Source organism: Dermochelys coriacea, chromosome 4 (assembly GCF_009764565.3).
Source record: "Dermochelys coriacea isolate rDerCor1 chromosome 4, rDerCor1.pri.v4, whole genome shotgun sequence".
Lineage (NCBI taxonomy): Eukaryota > Metazoa > Chordata > Testudines > Dermochelyidae > Dermochelys > Dermochelys coriacea.
In genome coordinates this window covers 144,577,530-144,594,304 of record NC_050071.1, presented here as the reverse complement: position 1 = coordinate 144,594,304, position 16,775 = coordinate 144,577,530, and the positions used below count along the sequence as shown (strand labels likewise).

Below are 16,775 nucleotides of genomic sequence, written 5' to 3'. Positions count from 1 at the left end.
GCCGGCGGTTACATTGTACTGTCTGCCAGCCAGCCAGCCAGCCAGCGAGTCCTCACAGACTGCTGTGAGGGGTAACTTTCAAGCACACTTCCCCATGCTCAGTAGCACCGTACTCCACAAGCAGGTGAACTGAGGTGCTCAGAGCAAAGTGTTATTTTAGTCCAGGAAGAATCCAGCCCATCGCTTTGGCTTTTTCCTGCCCTTTGATTGTTTATCCTTAAAATTCCCTTAACAAAGTTTTTGTCTGGGTGGAATTGCCTCGGTTGTTTAAAAGGAACACTCCAGACCGTGTCACTAGTGGCTAGACCCTCTCAGAACAGTGACACAGCTTAGGACATCAGCAGGGGCAATGGCTTGCCCACGGCTCGCTTCGGAGCCAGTCAGATTTTGTCTTCCAGCATACACAGGTTCCTGTCCCAGTCACTGCACACCCACACCACACCAGCTGAACAAGCCAGGCATGTATGCCCAACACAGCCTCCTTTAGCCGTGCACGTCACTGCATGGGTCCTAATTCCGTCAAATCCAAACCTGTTATACCCAGACAGTCACAGACGCTCCTCCCCAGGGAGGAGCCAATTTTTAACTTTCACCCTTTGCCTTTAAAGGTGGCCAAAACTAAATACATAAATAAAAAGGGTTGCAGGAAGGTTTTCTGGCAAGGGGGAAAGTGTGCGTGTTTTGGGTTTGTTTGTTGTGGGGTTTTTTGGTCATTTTATTCTTACCCTAAAATAGCTAAACTGTTTGTACCCAAATTTTCCAGAAATATTCACCCATGGGCAGAATCCAAACAAGGGAAATTTCAGCCTGCAAGTTCAACTCTTCAGAAAGTTATGTGGGACTGCAAACAGGCGAGTCTGAGGGACACAGTTAGGCATCCTCAGTAATTCCCTGGGCAGTCAGACCAGGGCTACCCAGGCACAGTTGTCTCCTTTGGGGGTTCCGTATTCGAGTCTCTTTGATCACATTAAGTCATTTGACAGGGGTCACCTGGGATTATACAAAAGAAACTAAATATTCCAAGGACCCCCCTTCAGTGCCACTGGGGGGTTCAGGCCAGGGTCTGTGTGCCAGTGGTATCTGTGTCCATACGGGGCATGGGCACGGCGGGTCTGTGTGCCAGCGGTGTCTGTGTCCATACGGGGCGTGAGCATGGCGCGTCTGTGTGCTAGCGGTGTCTGTGTCCATACGGGGCGTGAGCACGGCAGGTTTGTGTGCCAGCGGTGTCTGTGTCCATACGGGGCGTGGGCACGGCGGGTCTGTGCGCCAGCGGTGTCTGTGTCCATACGGGGCGTGAGCACGGCGGGTCTATGTGCCAGCGGTGTCTGTGTCCATACGGGGCGTGAGCATGGCGCGTCTGTGTGCTAGCGGTGTCTGTGTCCATACGGGGCGTGAGCACGGCAGGTTTGTGTGCCAGCGGTGTCTGTGTCCATACGGGGCGTGGGCACGGCGGGTCTGTGCGCCAGCGGTGTCTGTGTCCATACGGGGCGTGAGCACGGCGGGTCTGTGCGCCAGCGGTGTCTGTGTCCATACGGGGCGTGAGCACGGCGGGTCTGTGTGCCAGCGGTGTCTGTGTCCATACGGGGCGTGGGCACGGCGGATTTGTGTGCCAGAGGTGTCTGTGTCCATACGGGGCGTGGGCACAGCGGGTTTGTGTGCCAGCGGTGTCTGTGTCCATACGGGGCATGGGCACGGCGGGTTTGTGTGCCAGCGGTGTCTGTGTCCATACGGGGCGTGGGCATGGTGGGTTTGTGTGACGTTTGTATGGGCATGGCCTGGCTGTGTCTGGATGGGGTAGGGGTCCGGGGGTGTCTGTATTGGTGACTCTGTGTGTGTTGCGTGGATGCCATGTCTATGTCCAGGCGTGTCTTAGCCCCACATGGCGCGTGTCCCAAGCTCGGTGAGGCTGTCGCGTCCCAGGGTAGCAGGAGCGGCGCTGACATACATTCCCCATTTGGCTAATTCAAGCAGCTCCATGTTGTTTGTGTTATTTATTTGTTTTATTTGCAGTGAAAGTGCGGCGCTGACGGCAAATGTCACTTCCACCATCTGCTGCGTCTGGCTGCCTGGCTGCCACAAGCAGGAGGGAGGGAACCTAGTTTCGAGTATGCGGCTTTTGTCCCTGTAGAAGGGGCTCCAAGCAGGCGACAAGACTGACATCTCATCAGGCAAACCTCCCCGGGGAAACCCACCTTGGGGGAGACACAGGCAGGGTCAGCGCCCCGAACCTCAGCTCCGGGGACTGAGCCGCACAGGGTCTGAGGGACCTGGCTCCACCCGGATCTGATCCAATGCAGAGCCTGAGGGACCTCCTTCCACCCCACATCCAATCCAATGCAGGGCCTGAGAGACCTGGCTCCACCCCACATCCGATCCAATGCTGGGCCTGAGAGACCTGGCTCCACCCCACATCCGATCCAATGCAGGGCCTGAGAGACCTGGCTCCACCCCACATCCGATCCAATGCAGGGCCTGAGGGACCTCACTCCACCCCACATCCAATCCAATGCAGGGTCTGAGGGACCTCGCTCCACCCCAGATCCGATCCAATGCAGGGCCTGAGGGACCTCCCCTGACCCAAACACCCAGAACCGGGAGCCGATCTAATGCATGCACTGAGCAAGCTCGCCTGGCCCAAACACCCTTGCCGCCTCTGATTCCTGGGGTCCCCAGCCCCACTCGACAGGCTCCTGCCAGCACAATCCCTAGCCCACGGGCCCCTTGAGCGGCCGGCCAGCCCCATGCAGGCTCTGACACAGAGCCATTGCCTTGCGTGGTGGGCAGCGAGAGGACAGGGCGATTTACAAAGCACAGCCTAATTTGCCACCAGCAGTGGCTGGGACAACACCATGAATTCAGCCCATTAGCCACTATGGAGGCAGCTGATGCTGATAGTTTGTGGTGGGGACAGAGGCTTCCTTGTCTGCCTGACTTATGGACCAGCTTCGGGCCCCAAGCCTGGGCGTGTGCAGACCCAGCCCTGCTGGGACCAACATAAAGAACCCAGGCCAAGCCTCGAAACCGGGGCTGGCGCGGGCACTGCAGAGCTCGGCCCACCAATGAAGTAGGCGTTCACTCCCCGGAGCCCCGAGGTTCCCCCCACCTGCTCTCTGCCTCCTCTGGGGCTTCCAGGGGAGCCTGAGGCTTGGAGGGCTTTGGGGTGAGACTGTTTTAATGAGGGAATTTACAGCCCTGCTTATTCCGGAGAGGCAGGGAGCCAAGTGCCCCCCCCCTCCACTGCCCCTCAACCCTTCCTGCTGACCCAGGTTTGCGAGCTCCTGAGCCGTCTGGGGTCTGAATGCAGGAAGGGGCTCTGTGACCCAGGTCTCTTCCCCTGTGTCACCACCTCTCCCCGCCCCCCCGCCCCATTCACAGTAGGGGCGCACAGGTATCTGGGTGCTGCTGGGAGGCACCAGCCCCATGGCGCGTCGCCTGGACGGGCTGGTTTGTTCAGAGGGAAATGGCCGCTATGCAGCATCACTGCAGCGTGGCTCTGGGCACTGCAGCTGCCCACGCAGGAAACCAGAGCTGGCTGGGGATGGTTCTTTTCCAGGGGAACACACTGAGGACGAGACACAGTGCATGGGGGAGTGGGGACACCCGGAAAGGGGAGCACAGATCTGGCTCATGCTCCCAGGCCAGCTCTCCTCTGCTGTCTGCACTGGCTGTCAGGGAATGTCCTCGCCACATGTCACACACGCTGGCACCCCGTCCCCAGCACATAGCAATAACAGTGACACAAAGCCATGGGCCCCTAGGACTCAGCCCCAGAGCTGGCACGATGCCCATGCTGGAGGCACTGAACAGCAACAGCAGGGACAGAATTCAGCTTCTCCTGCTGCTGCAGATAACAGAGAATCGCTGCTATCGGCAGTATAGGGCCTATGACACCGCGCAGAACAATTCCAACAGAGTGCAGTCACACACAGAGTCTGGCTAGTCCAGTCCAGTATCCTGTCTGATAGGGGCCTGCATCGGACACCCCAAGAAATCCCACAATGGCCAATGATGGAATAATCCGTTCCAGGAGGGTTTCATCCCAGGCCCGGAGGCGGGAGGGTGGCTGATGTCCAGTAGCAGCAGGAGTTACACCCCCTTCCCTTCCCCTTCAATGTAACTGGGCGTTCTCCTTATCGATGCCAAGGCCTGCTCCCTGGGATGCTGCAAAGCTCTTGGCCTCAGGGCTCTCTTGTGGCAGTGAGTTCCATAGGCCAGCTGTGTGCTGGGTGAGAACAGACATTCCAGCCTCTCCTGCCCAAAGGCCATTGGCCAGCTTTAACACATTTCACTGCACAGCTCCAGGAGTGTAGGACTGCGTCAGCACCCCCAATTTACAGCTGGGGGGACCGCGGCATGGAGCAGGGCAGTAGCCAGGCTGGACCCAGGAACCCCTGATTTCCCCATCCTGCAGTCACCCTTTCTGCACCCGGCCAGCCACGACGCCAGCGGGCAGGAGCAGACAAGGGGCTGAACGGAGCCAGGCAGCGCGGGGCTCAGTCCAGGGAGGAGACAGCCACACAGCCCGGGGACCGGGGAGACGCAGCTGATGGCACCCCAAGGCAGTGGGGGAGGGAGAGGACGGGGCTCCAGGCACCACCCCCCAGCTCAGCCAAGCCAGGTGCCCGTCAGTCTTTCGGGGCCCAAGCCTGTGCCCAGCTCCCCCCACTGGCAGTGCTGAGGGTGCTCAGCCGCTGGCGGGGTCAGGCCCCGGCACTGAGCCCCGCCTGAGGGGGATCCAGCCCACAGGACCAGGACGGTCATGGGGGAGGGAGTGCCATGGCCTGGTGGGGTGCTGGGGATGGCGTGTGGGGCCAGGACCATGGGACAGCCTGGGGGGGTCCCACGGCCTGTCGGAGCGCTGGGGATGGTGTGCGGGGATAGGATCCCAGGATGGTCCGGGTCTGGGGGTCCCATGGCCTGGCGCAGGGCACAGCGCGCGGGGCCCGCTCACCTGTCGATGATGACGGGGTCGGAGGGCGTCTCGTTGCGGTTCCCGCAGCTCTTCTTGTCACAGCAGCGGCTGGGCCGGGGCGAGGGGGAGAGAAGTCGGGGTGAGCGGGAGAGGAGAACCCGCACCCCCAGGGCCTGGTGCCCCTCCCACCCCCAGGGACGGCTGATGGGGGCAGGGGGACAGGGTGGCCCAGGCTAGGAGCCCCCCATCCCCTTGCCTGTCCCATCTCCGTACCTCTCCCCCTCCCCTCATTCTTCCCGCTGCCCCTCCCTGCCATTCTGCCCTCCGCTTCTCCAATCCCCTTCCCCCTGACACCCCTCACGAATGCCCCCCACCACCACCAGAGCCGTGCCCGTAGCACACAGGCTCAGGCTCTGCCCCATGGAGGGAGCAGAGCCAGGAGTGTGGGGAGCCTGTATGGGGCAGCACCCAGACTCCAAGACCCCTGCAGGAGGCCCCAGAGAGCTGGGGGTGCCCTGGGGACTGCCCTGGGGGAGCACTGTTCCCAGGGTGGGAGCGGGTGTCATGGCCCCCACCCAGCTCTGGGGGTGCTCTGGGGCCCTGCTGTGAGCCTGAGTGACCCACGCCCCTTCCCAGCCTGGGAGCAAAGCACCAACTGAGAGGCTCGTCTGCTGGGGGTGCTCAGACCCCCGGGTCCCCCTGTGCCCCTCTAGCTACACACCCCGAGCGCTGGGTATGTGGGGGGGGGGTCATTGGTGCCCGCTCGCTGCCAGCCAGCTGTGTTTGAACCACTGGCCCTGCAGGGAGAGGCTCTGCCCCCCACCCCCAGCCCAGCCCCCAGTCGCAGCTGGAGCCATGGTCAGGGCTGGCTGAGGCCGGGAGCTGCGGCCTGGCCCCCAGGTCTCCAGGCACCGAAAACAGGGCTGGGACGGAGACGAGGGATAAACAACCGAGCGGGAGGCCGGGCCCTGGGCAGGCCGGGGAGCCCCTGGGCGCCCCAGGTACACAAACAAAGCTGAGGCTGGGTAAGCAGCCCCACCAGCCCCCCCTATTCCCTGAGCCCCGAGATCATTAGTGAGGTTCCTGGAGATCAATTAGCTGGGAAAGCCGGCGCTGACACAGCCGCTAATTCCCACAAACACCGAGCACGAGTGTCATAAACAAGGCAGCTCTAATGGGGCACCAGGGACCACGCGGAGACGCAGCTGGGGGAGAGACGCTCCCGGCCCTGCGGGCTCGCTGCCCCCCCACCCCGCCCGCGTGCAGCCGGCCGGGAGACACAGGTCTCCAGCGCTCCAGGGCGGTGCTCCGGGCAGGCCAGCTCGGCTCTGTCAGCGTGCCAGGCACGGACCCCCCCAGTTGCCCCCTGCCTCCCACCAACGCGCCCCAACCCGGCCCCGGCTCTGCCTCCACCGCTCTCGGCAGGTGCCCTGCGTTCCCGCCCCGACTGGGGTCACCCGTGGGCACCCCGGTGGGAACGCTGAGCCAGAGAGAGGAGGGCGGCTGAGGCCAGGACGCTGGGCCCAGGCAGAATCGGCTGGCAGTGCCCCCCACCGGCGGCGTGCGCAGTGCGTGCTGGGCCCGCAGACCGGCTCATGCAGCCATGCGAGTGGCTGGATGGGGGCCATGAGCACTCTCGCTGCCCCACCGGCCCCGCGGCAGAGCCCGGCACCTACCTGCACATGATCTCGTGGGTCAGCAGCACGCGGCACATCTCGGGGTTTTTGTCCTGCCCCTCGTAGATGATGGCCTGGCGGGAGAGAGCGCCGGGTGAGGGGCTCTGCCAGCGCCCAGCCCGTGGGGTCTCTGATCGCAATGGGAATCGGCCAGGGGGGCGGCTCTGACCCGGCACCAGGCGTCTCAGAGCCCCCGTGGGAACGGAGCAAACCGGGAGCTGCCCGGCCAGTGGGCCACGGGGAAGGACACGGGTGCTGTGGGGGAAGCCCTGGGGGCAGAAGGCAGCCCGAGATGCAGGCCCGGTGGGGGCTGGGTGGCACCTCAGAGGCACAGGAGTTACTGGGAGTGGTGGAGGGGTGACCCGGTCTGAACCCCCAGCCCGGACCAAGCCTCCCCCTGCACTCTCCCCAGCTGGCAGCGTTACCTGCTTGGACATGGAGTCGATGAGCCGCACATAGAGATCCTGCTCCGTCCGCAGCCCTGCGGGGGGAGAGGAGACATTCTCACCTGGCCACTGACCCCCTCAATCCCAACCCGCAGCCCCCCATTACTCCAGCCCTGGGCTCCCCCCAACCCGCAGCTCCGCCAGTGCCCCTCACTCTCGACCCGCAGCCTCCACATACTCCAGGAACCCCCCAGGCGATGCTATTTCCCCTGTAGTTCTAGGCCACTGTCCGGGGAGTTCAGCAGCTGAGAACGTGCAGCTCGGCACATCGATGGGGAGGCAGGAGACGCATCCGGCCCCTCTGGAGGCAGGACACACATGAGAGGGGGATGGGACCGCAGGGGCTGGGCTGCGCCAGGGAGTCAGTCCTGGGTGCCATACATAGCCTCAAAACCTCCTGATCCCACAGCCTCCTGCCCTCCAGCCCCCTGGCCCCCTAGCCCCTGTTCCCCAGCACCCTGACCCCCAGCCCCTTAACTCCTGCCACCAGCCCCCTGCCCCTGGCCCCGCAGCCCCCCTGCTCTGTAGCCCCCAGCCCCCATAGTCCCCTGGCCCCATAACCCCTGCTCCCCGCCCCCCTGCTCCCTGGCCTCCTGACGCCCAGCCCTGTAACCCCTGCCACCAGCCCCATGCCCCCACAGCCCCACTGCTCTGTAGCCCCTAGCCCCCCATCCCCCATAGTCCCCTGGCCCCATAACCCCTGCCCCCCGCAACGCAGCTCCTGTCTCCCAGGCCCCCGGCCCCACAGCTCCCCTGCCCCATAGGCCCCGGCCCCACAGCCCCTCAGCCCTGCAGCCCCTCAGCCCCACAACCCCCCTTCCCCGTAGCCCCCGGCCCTGCAGCCCCCCTGCTCTGTAGCCCCCATCCCCCATAGTCCCCTGCCCCCTGCCCCCCCTGCAACGCAGCCCCCGTCTCCCAGGCCCCCAGCCCCACAGCCCCCCTGCCTGGTAGCCCCCAGCCCCGCAGCCCCCCGTCCCCACAACCCCCCTTCCCTGTAGCCCCCGGCCCCTACCGTTGCTGTACAGCAATTGCAGGCGGTAGTGGATGCCGTTGTTGGTTTTCTCACTGTTCTGCTCCTGGGGAGGGAGACAGCAGGTCGGACGTTGGCCGGTGGCAGGGAGCTGAGCCCTCGGCCCTCCCCCCATCCGGGGTACCTGGGACTCGGCTTTCTGCCCCCCCACCCCCGCCCCCGCCCAAGCTCGCGTGGCCTCCACCATGTAGGCGGACGGGGTGGGATGGGCTGAGGATCTGCCAGCCGCACAGGGTCTCCTGCCCGTGACGTGAGTTTGGGGGGGTCTCGGCCACCTTGGGGGATTGGTCTGAGTGGGAGGCTGGGGCTGGACTCCCCACTCACCCCGGGGCCGGGCTGAGAGGCCCTGGCCGGAAGGAGGTCAGAACAGCTTCAGCCCAGGCACCGCTCCCCACCCACAGCTCTGCCGATACCCCTCAATCCTGACCCCCAGCCCCTGCCTGCCCTGGGGCCTTCCCGTGAGGTGCCACGTCCCCACTCGCTCTAGGGCCACAGGGAGGGGGCGGGGTGCGAGTGGGGCGGGCCATGGGGCAGGAGTGCGGCACAGGGTGGGAGCTAAGGTTGCCAACTTTCTACTCACATAAAACCGAATACCCTTGCCCCACCCCCTGCCCTGCCCCTCCTCTGCGGCCGCTCATTCTATCCCCCCCTCACTTGCTCACTCTCCTCACCCTCATGCGTTCACTCATTTTCACTGGGCTGGCTCAGGGGGTTGTGGTGTGGGGGGCGCGGGAAGGCTCCGGCTGGGGCTCTGGGGTGGGGCTGGAGATGAGGGGTTTGGAGTGCAGGAGGGGGCTCTGGGCTGAGGCAAGTCGTTGGGGTATGTGGGGGGGGTACAAGCTCTGGGCTGTGGGTGCAGGCTCTGGTGTGGGGCCAGGGATGAGCAATTTGCAGTGCAGGAGGGGGTTCCAGGCTGGGACTGAGGGATCAGGGCTGGGGAAGGGGGCTGTGGTGCGAGGGGATGGGGGGAGGGTAAGGGCTTCAGGCAGCGCTTACCTCAAGCCGCTCCCAAAAGCAGCAGCATGTCCCCTCTCCGGCACCTATGCAGAAGCATGGCCAGGCAGCTCTGCACGCTGCCCTGTTCGCAGGCACCGCCCCCACAGCTCCCATTAGCCACGGTTCTTGGCCAATGGGAGCTGCAGAGCCGGTGCTTGGGGCAGGGGCAGCGCATGGAGCCCACTGGCTGCCCCTAGGCCTAGGAGCCGGAGGAGGGACATGACACTCCTTCCTGGAGCCACGCAGAGCCAGGGCAGGCAGGGAGCTGCCTTAGCCTTGCTGCGCCACCCAACGGGACTTTTTACGGCCTGGTCAGGAGTGCTGATCGGAGCCGCTGGGGTCCCTTTTCGACCAGGCGTTCAGGTCGAAAACCAGACACCTGCCAACCCTATCGGGGGTGGGGTAGCCATGGGGTGGGGGTGAGGCACAAGGTGGAGGCGGGACTGACCATGGGACAGGAGCGGGGGCAGAGCTGGCCATGAGGAGGGGGCGGGGGTGACGCTGGCCACAAAGAGGGGTCAGGCGAGCTCTCACCCTGTCCTTCTCCACGAAGTCGATGAAGGAGGTGCGCTCGATCTCCACGGGCTGCCCCTGCCGGTCGTACATGGCCAGCACGAAGTGGAAGAAGTTGGATTTCCGCAGGTTAGAGGGCGGCTGCTTCTCGAAATGGGCGCGGGCCAGGCCCACCCCGCTGCAAGGGAGAGCACAGGGTGCTGAGTGCCAGATGCCCGCTGGGCCCCCCCAAGCCGTGCCCACCCCTCGCTCCCAGCGCCCGGTGTCCCTGCCGCGGGCTCCGCCAGCCTCCCCCGCCCGGCTCTCCCCGGGACCCCTGGGCTCCCCCTCGCAGGCCCTGCCTGCCCAGACTCCCTCCCTCTCGCTGCCCCCCCAGCTCCCTGCGCTGCCCCTCACAGACCCCACCCGGTCAGACCCTGTCTGCCCCACAGCTCCCTGCTCTGCCTTGGCCCACCGCCAGCTGCAGAGCAACACCCTGGCTGGCCCCCTTCCCAGGGTGTCCAGGCACCTCGCTGCTGGCGGTGGATACGTTACAGCTGGCGCGACACTACTCCCAGATACCCACTGTCCTAGCGAGTGGGTCTCCCTGTCCGCTGGGCCCAACCTTCCTCTCCCGAGCCCAGCCTGGGCTCCGTCGTCCGCCTCAGCCCCTGCGCCCATCGGGGCTACACAGACCCTGGCCACAAGGCCCTGTGCAGCACCTAGCGCGGCCGAGGCCTGACTTAGCCAATGCGTGGCTGGTGAGTATGATGCAGCGGGGCTGAGGATCTGGTAGTGACAGAGTCTTCTCCCCCCACATCCACCACAGCTGCCCTGAGTGAACGGGCCTCCAGAGACCACTACAGCCCCCTGCCACGAGCCTGCATCCAGAACCAGGGTGGGAGAGAGCCCAGGAGAGCCCAGTGGCCATTGCTGAGGCACGTCGAAGAAGCCAGAACACATGGCTGAGCTCCCCTGGCCTGGCTAGACAGGGTACATCCTGTCCCATGGCCTGGCAGCCCTGGCTTTCCCAGCAGAGCACCAACCACCAGAGCTGTGACACCCTGGCACCCCAGTATTCACTACTGGCATGTAATTAGGACATGTTTTGTACAAAGTCTGCCTTGTGAGGTGTCATTCTAGTGACTGCTAGATAGTCATATCTCGTTGGACGGTATGTGCTACTGTCGTGTGTGAAGTTATGGAGTTTGGCTCTGTATGTGTTACTCGAATGTGTTGTGAGGTTGAAAACACCCACAAGCATCCTTTCAGGTACAACTGTAAAAAGGCCAAAAAACGTTAATGGCTCACTCAGGAAAGACACATGACACAGGAAAGACACAGGGTCCTGCACTTAGGATGGAAGAATCCAATGCACCGCTACAGACTAGGGACCGAATGGCTCGGCAGCAGTTCTGCGGAAAAGGACCTAGGGGTGACAGTGGACGAGAAGCTGGATATGAGTCAGCAGTGTGCCCTTGTTGCCAAGAAGGCCAATGGCATTTTGGGATGTATAAGTAGGGGCATAGCGAGCAGATCGAGGGACGTGATCGTTCCCCTCTATTCGACACTGGTGAGGCCTCATCTGGAGTACTGTGTCCAGTTTTGGGCCCCACACTACAGGAAGGATGTGGATAAATTGGAAAGAGTACAACGAAGGGCAACGAAAATGATTAGGGGTCTAGAGCACATGACTTATGAGGAGAGGCTGAGGGAGCTGGGATTGTTTAGTCTGCAGAAGAGAAGAATGAGGGGGGATTTGATAGCTGCTTTCAACTACCTGAAAGGGGGTTTCAAAGAGGATGGCTCTAGACTGTTCTCAATGGTAGCAGATGACAGAACGAGGAGTAATGGTCTCAAGTTGCAATGGGGGAGGTTTAGATTGGATATTAGGAAAAACTTTTTCACTAAGAGGGTGGTGAAACACTGGAATGCGTTACCTAGGGAGGTGGTAGAATCTCCTTCCTTAGAGGTTTTTAAGGTCAGGCTTGACAAAGCCCTGGCTGGGATGATTTAACTGGGACTTGGTCCTGCTTTGAGCAGGGGGTTGGACTAGATGACCTTCTGGGGTCCCTTCCAACCCTGATATTCTATGATTCTATGATTCTATGACACACAAGCACCAGGATTACCCCAGGAACCGTGTACAACAGAAACCTCTCAGAGACAGTACTACACAATGGGAACTGTTTGACCCAGGTCCCAGAAAAAGAGCTTCCAGCAAGTGGGGAGAGAGATAAAAAGGGGACAATGACATCACAAGGGTACCTCACTCTCCCTACAACACGCCTGAAAACACCCGAGGGGCAAGGACTGAACGGGGAGAACTGATGGTCCCAGGCTAGAGGGATGTGTAGCCTGTGTATGAAACCCTGAGAAACCCAAGCTGCAGAGCCAAGGCAGCTTGTGCCTTCGGAATCTGCCAGCCTGTTTAACACTCAGGGTGAGAATTTGCTAATTCATCTCCTACCGATCGAGTGTGTTACGCTCAGCTTGCGGTTTTGTTTATTTGCTAGGTAACCTGCTTTGATCTGTTTGCTATCACTTATAATCACCTAAAATCTAACCTTCTGTAGTTAATAAATTTATTTTATGTTTTAATCCAAACTAGTGAGCTTTGACTGGAGTGTTTGGGGAAAATCTCTGCTTGGTTACCACAAGTGTGCGTTGTTCTCTTCACACTGAGGGAGAGGCGGACCGGGTATTAAACCCATATACTGGCCAGATTTGACCAGGGCAGGACAGTACTGCTCTGGGGTCCCAGGCTGGGAAGCTGGTAGTTAGAGGGCCTGTGTGTAACTGCAGCTGGGTGTGTCCCTACCTGTGTGAAGGCTGGAGGAGTTTGGACATCGTTACAGCAGCTCAGTGTGAGAGGGAGCCAAGGCTGGTGGGTCAGAGGGCTCAGTGGTACCCCAGTTACAGGTGGCACCCCCGGAACCCATCACAGGAGCACCGAAGATGGGGCTGGGAGGGCACCAGAGTGGCTCTGTGGTAGCTGGTGCAGAGCATGTGGTCACCTGGTCATGGCATGGATGCCTTGGGCCAGGCAGACGTGGGTGCAGCTGACAGCTGCTACAGCCCCTTTTCTCCTGTGTTCAGCCCCACGCAGCATCGGTGTGAAGACGGGGGTTTGGTCACAGCTCCCGACGGGGGGAACCACCAGAGCCCAGTCAGACCTGCCAGGTATGTGGGGCGGGTACGCGGGGCTGTAGCCCGGGGCCGGGCGAGGGGTGGCAGAGATGCAGGATTCCACCCCTGGAGGGTAAATGCCCAAGGCTCCCACCTGGCGAGGGACCCGAGAGCACCACAGGGCCAGTGGGGCAGCCAGCCTGGGCACAGTGACCGGCCAACAGACCCGCCAGGAAATCTGCAGACATGACCAACCCCGGGGAGCTCTCTTAGGATTTGGAAACCTGGAGCAGTGAGCTCCAAAGTCCCCATGGCCCAGATGCTGCCCAGCCAGCCAAAGGCCCTGGGGCAGGGCTGGAAGAGGGGGCTGCCCACGGCCTGGGGAAAGGGCCCCATGGCGCCAGAGCCAGTGGCATCCTGCATCTCTCATTAGCTGCTTTTGAAAATGCCAATCCTTTCCTCGTTGTCACGGGACTGGGTCGTGGGGAGCTAAGTACGGTTCACAGGTACCCCCATCCCCCTGGCTAATCTAGGCCGGGCCCCCCCAGAGCCCCCCCATTTGGGCCTGTTTTATCCCCTGCGTGCTGTTCTCTGGCCACAGGCACATGATCAATGAGCATGACGTATTGGTAGGGTATTACCTTTTCTATTCAGTCCTGCCAGAGGCTCCCACAGACCCCCTGAGACCAGGGCCCCCGTCACGCCAGTGCCGCCCAGACCCTCCCCGCGATCAGGGCCCCCGTTGTGCCAGGCACTGCACAGACACCGCCCCCCTCCCTTGAGATCAGGGGCCCTGTCGCACTGGGCCTTGCACAGACCCTCCCCCGAGATTGGGGCCCCCCTCGTGCCAGGCATTGCACAGACCTCTCCCCTGAGATTGCAGCTCTGTCAGTGCCCCCCCTTGAAATCACCAGCGACCAGTACAAAAAGGGGTTGGTTTGTGCCTAGATGCAGAGCAGTCTCCCCCCCCCCCCCCATGGCACCGCTTGAGTAGAACATGGATCATGCCAATGGGCACTGGGAGAAGACACCCTGCATTGCTTTGCTCCTAAGAGGGGCTTGGGTCCCTTGGTGTGAACTGCAACCCTGGCCTTCCAGTCAGCCAGCCCTGGGGTACCAGAAGCTATGGAAACAACTGACTAATTTTACGCCATTTACCAAGCCCCTGCCGGCACCATGACGCTTTCAGAAGCTGTTTAGCCACAACCACATCTGCCCATCAGACAACGTCTCACACTCCGGCGGATCCCAGAAGGCTTTGCTGCCTTTACACACACACGAATCACTTCACCTACCACCAAAATGCAGCCACCTCTGAAACAGGGCACGGCAGCTGTTTAACAGCACCCAGCACTGCTACACAACAGCTTCGGGCAGGGAGTGGAGAAGATTTGTCTAGCCAACAGATTGCAGAGGGGCCTGTGCTCCAGTCCCTCCTGTCGGCGTGCACAGGGGTCGGCGAGGTCTACCTGCACGAATGGGGGGAAACCCACAGTGCTAACAAGCCCGAGTGTTCAAAAATCACCAGCCGGGCACCAAAACTCCCTGCTGGTTTATCTGCCTTCCGGTTTCGGAGGCTGGAGGTCGTGCTGGGGTCACACGGCCAGGGCTTTTCTCTGCCATGCTGAGAGCTAGGAAAACAGAAGCTGGGTTCCCTTGTAACCCTGCCGCTGAGAGCAGGAGCTTTGAGCAAACCCCCAAATAGTGCCAGATCCACGGCAAACCCGTCCGCTGCAGTCGCCCCTTGCCAGGGGTACCCACGTGGGCTGCGTCTGAGCCGGCTCTGCCAGGGGGTGCCAACCCGCCAGGACTGCCCGGGAGTCTCCAGGGATGAAAGATTCATCTTTAGTTAAAGATGATGTCATGTGATGAAACCCCCAGGGATATGTCCAACTACAACTGCCCCCCACCCCAGGCTGCCTCACTACAGCCCACATCATACGCAGCAGGGCAGACGCTGCCCTCAGGTACCCGGGCAAGGTCTGGAGCCACGGCAGCACTCTCGATTCTCTGGGTGTGCCTGAGAGCAGGATCTGGCCCTGGATCTAGGCCTGCAGTGCACACAGCGGGTCAGGGGACGATGCCGAGGGAAATAAATATAGATCAGGAATAATTCCTCATGTCCCGTGATCAAAGAGCGGGCGCCCGCTGGCTGTGACCAAGTCCCACTGCCCCAGCTGGCCGGGGAGTTACTCCGTGTGCTTTCTTGGCCCCGTCTCCCATTCGGGGAGGGGGACAGGGCTGTGAGGCAGGGCGGTTTCACGTCCTGCTTTGCCCACATCTCCCAGCGCCAGAGCCGGCTCGGAGCCCGAGCGACAGAGCCGTAACTGTCCCGTATGGTCCATGGGCCGGGGGGTTGTTCGTTTAAAGGCACAGCCTGAGGAGACCCCTGTGCAGCTGGTTCTGGAGAGACACCCCCCCACCTCTGCCCCAAAGAGCAGCCCCGCCCCAGATAACTCAGCACACAAAGGTCCAGAGCCCCCCCGGACTCCCCAGGCAGCTGCCTGCTGGGCCCTGCCCTCCTGAACCCACCTCTCCGCTGCAGTCAGTGCAGCCCCCGGGAGGGTGGGCGTGGGGCAAACTCCCCCTGCCCCACACAGCTGGGACAGGCCTATCGGAGAGCCCTGGCCCCCACTCCAGCCCCCTGGCCGCCCTGCAGGGAGCCGGCAATTCAGCCTCGGCTGGGCCCGTGTGTGCAGAGACCCGGGATGCCCTGGCCCAGGGCCGGGGACACCGGCCTGGCCCCTCTGCCGACAGCAGGGAGCTCCCTGGGCATCTCCGGGGCAGTGGCGCCTGCTCTCCCTGGGGCCCGTGTCCTGCTGCCCTGTCCGGTGCCGCATTTGCCGGTTCAAGTCCGGGAGCCGCTCCTGGCTAACGGCTGCTGGGCGACCCCAGGGTGCCATGAGTTCGGGGGCCTCAGCTTCGCTCTGCGCAGGGCCAGCGTCCACCTCGCCAGTACCGGACCCTGCCTCGGCCGCCTGGGCGGGGCGGCTACCGGAACTCCCCTCACCCCCAGAGCGGGGCCGGGGGGCAGCCGGACCAGCCGTCGCCCAGGCTGGGGGGGGCAACGAGGGGGCGTCAGGCTCCCGGCACGTCTGCCCAGCGCCTGGTGCCAGCCCTGCGCACCCACAGCGCAGACGATAAACCATCGCCACCTGTTGGCCCTTCTGCGAAGTGCACCGGAAAGTCTCCCCTGCCTTGACCCTTCAGTGCTTGCCCGAGGCCGGATCCCAGCTGACACCCCGGCAATCCCCCCGGGGCAGGGGCCTGCCAGGCTGTACCCGGGTGAGGGTATCGCTCCTCTAGGGCAGAGCCCACTGTCCACAGAGCCTAGATGCTCCGGTGACTGGACGGACAGACAGACAGGGTGCGGGGAGCCTTCAGGGCCCTGGGTGCGAGGGTGCCCAGCATCCTGCAGGATGGGGCAGTGCCCCCGTGACCCGTCTCTCCATAACGGAGGGGCTGAGCCTGTCCCTTGGACACCAGTGAGAGTTTGCCATTGATGTCAATGGGGCAGCCCCAGGGCTCCCCCCCTGCAGCCAGCCCCAGCTCCCCAGAGAGAATGCAACCCGCCCCACCTGCTGACATCTCTGGGTCAGGTCACCAAATGGAACCAAATCAGGTGGCTTAGATCTATCAGAAAATCACCGCACACTTTGTAGAAATCCAGGGGGGGCTGAGGGTTGGGAGTGAGGGGCACTGGCAGAGCTGGGAGGGGATCCCAGGTCTAGGCTAGCAGGGGGCTGTGGGTGAGGGGCACCAGCAGAGCTGGGTGGGCAGGGGCTGTGTATCTGGAGTGAGGGGCACCGGCAGAGCTGGGGGGGGTGATAGGGCCGGGCTAGCAGGGGGCTATAAGTTGGGAGTGAGGGGCACTGGCTGGGCTGCGTGTGGGGAGCTTGAACAACTCACCCCTGACTCTAGCGAGCGTTAACCAACCCCTCACTTTCACAACATTCAATTCCAGGCCCCCCGGCCCTGATGGATCCCGGCCCTGTCCCCACACGCACAGGCAGGGGAGAAACCAGCCCGTAGCCCTTTGCAGCAGGACTGTGGCTGTCCATCAGGTCACAGCTCCCCGTCCCACACCTTGGCTG

The 16,775-nt window shown here is 62.5% G+C and overlaps 1 protein-coding gene across 4 annotated transcripts in view; it reads right to left on the bottom strand.

Annotated features, from left to right (window-relative positions):
* The window catches only part of EBF4 (EBF family member 4), a 90,969-nt gene that overhangs the window by 60,909 nt on the left and 13,285 nt on the right, over positions 1-16,775 (bottom strand). For all 4 annotated transcript variants that reach the window (XM_043512884.1, XM_038400305.2, XM_043512885.1 and 1 more), the window contains 5 exons: positions 9,595-9,751; positions 8,047-8,110; positions 7,014-7,069; positions 6,589-6,662; positions 4,952-5,020 (listed from right to left, as the gene is read on the bottom strand). In XM_043512884.1, the coding sequence (XP_043368819.1) occupies positions 4,952-5,020; positions 6,589-6,662; positions 7,014-7,069; positions 8,047-8,110; positions 9,595-9,751 (420 nt within the window). The remainder of the gene's footprint in view (positions 1-4,951; positions 5,021-6,588; positions 6,663-7,013; positions 7,070-8,046; positions 8,111-9,594; positions 9,752-16,775) is intronic.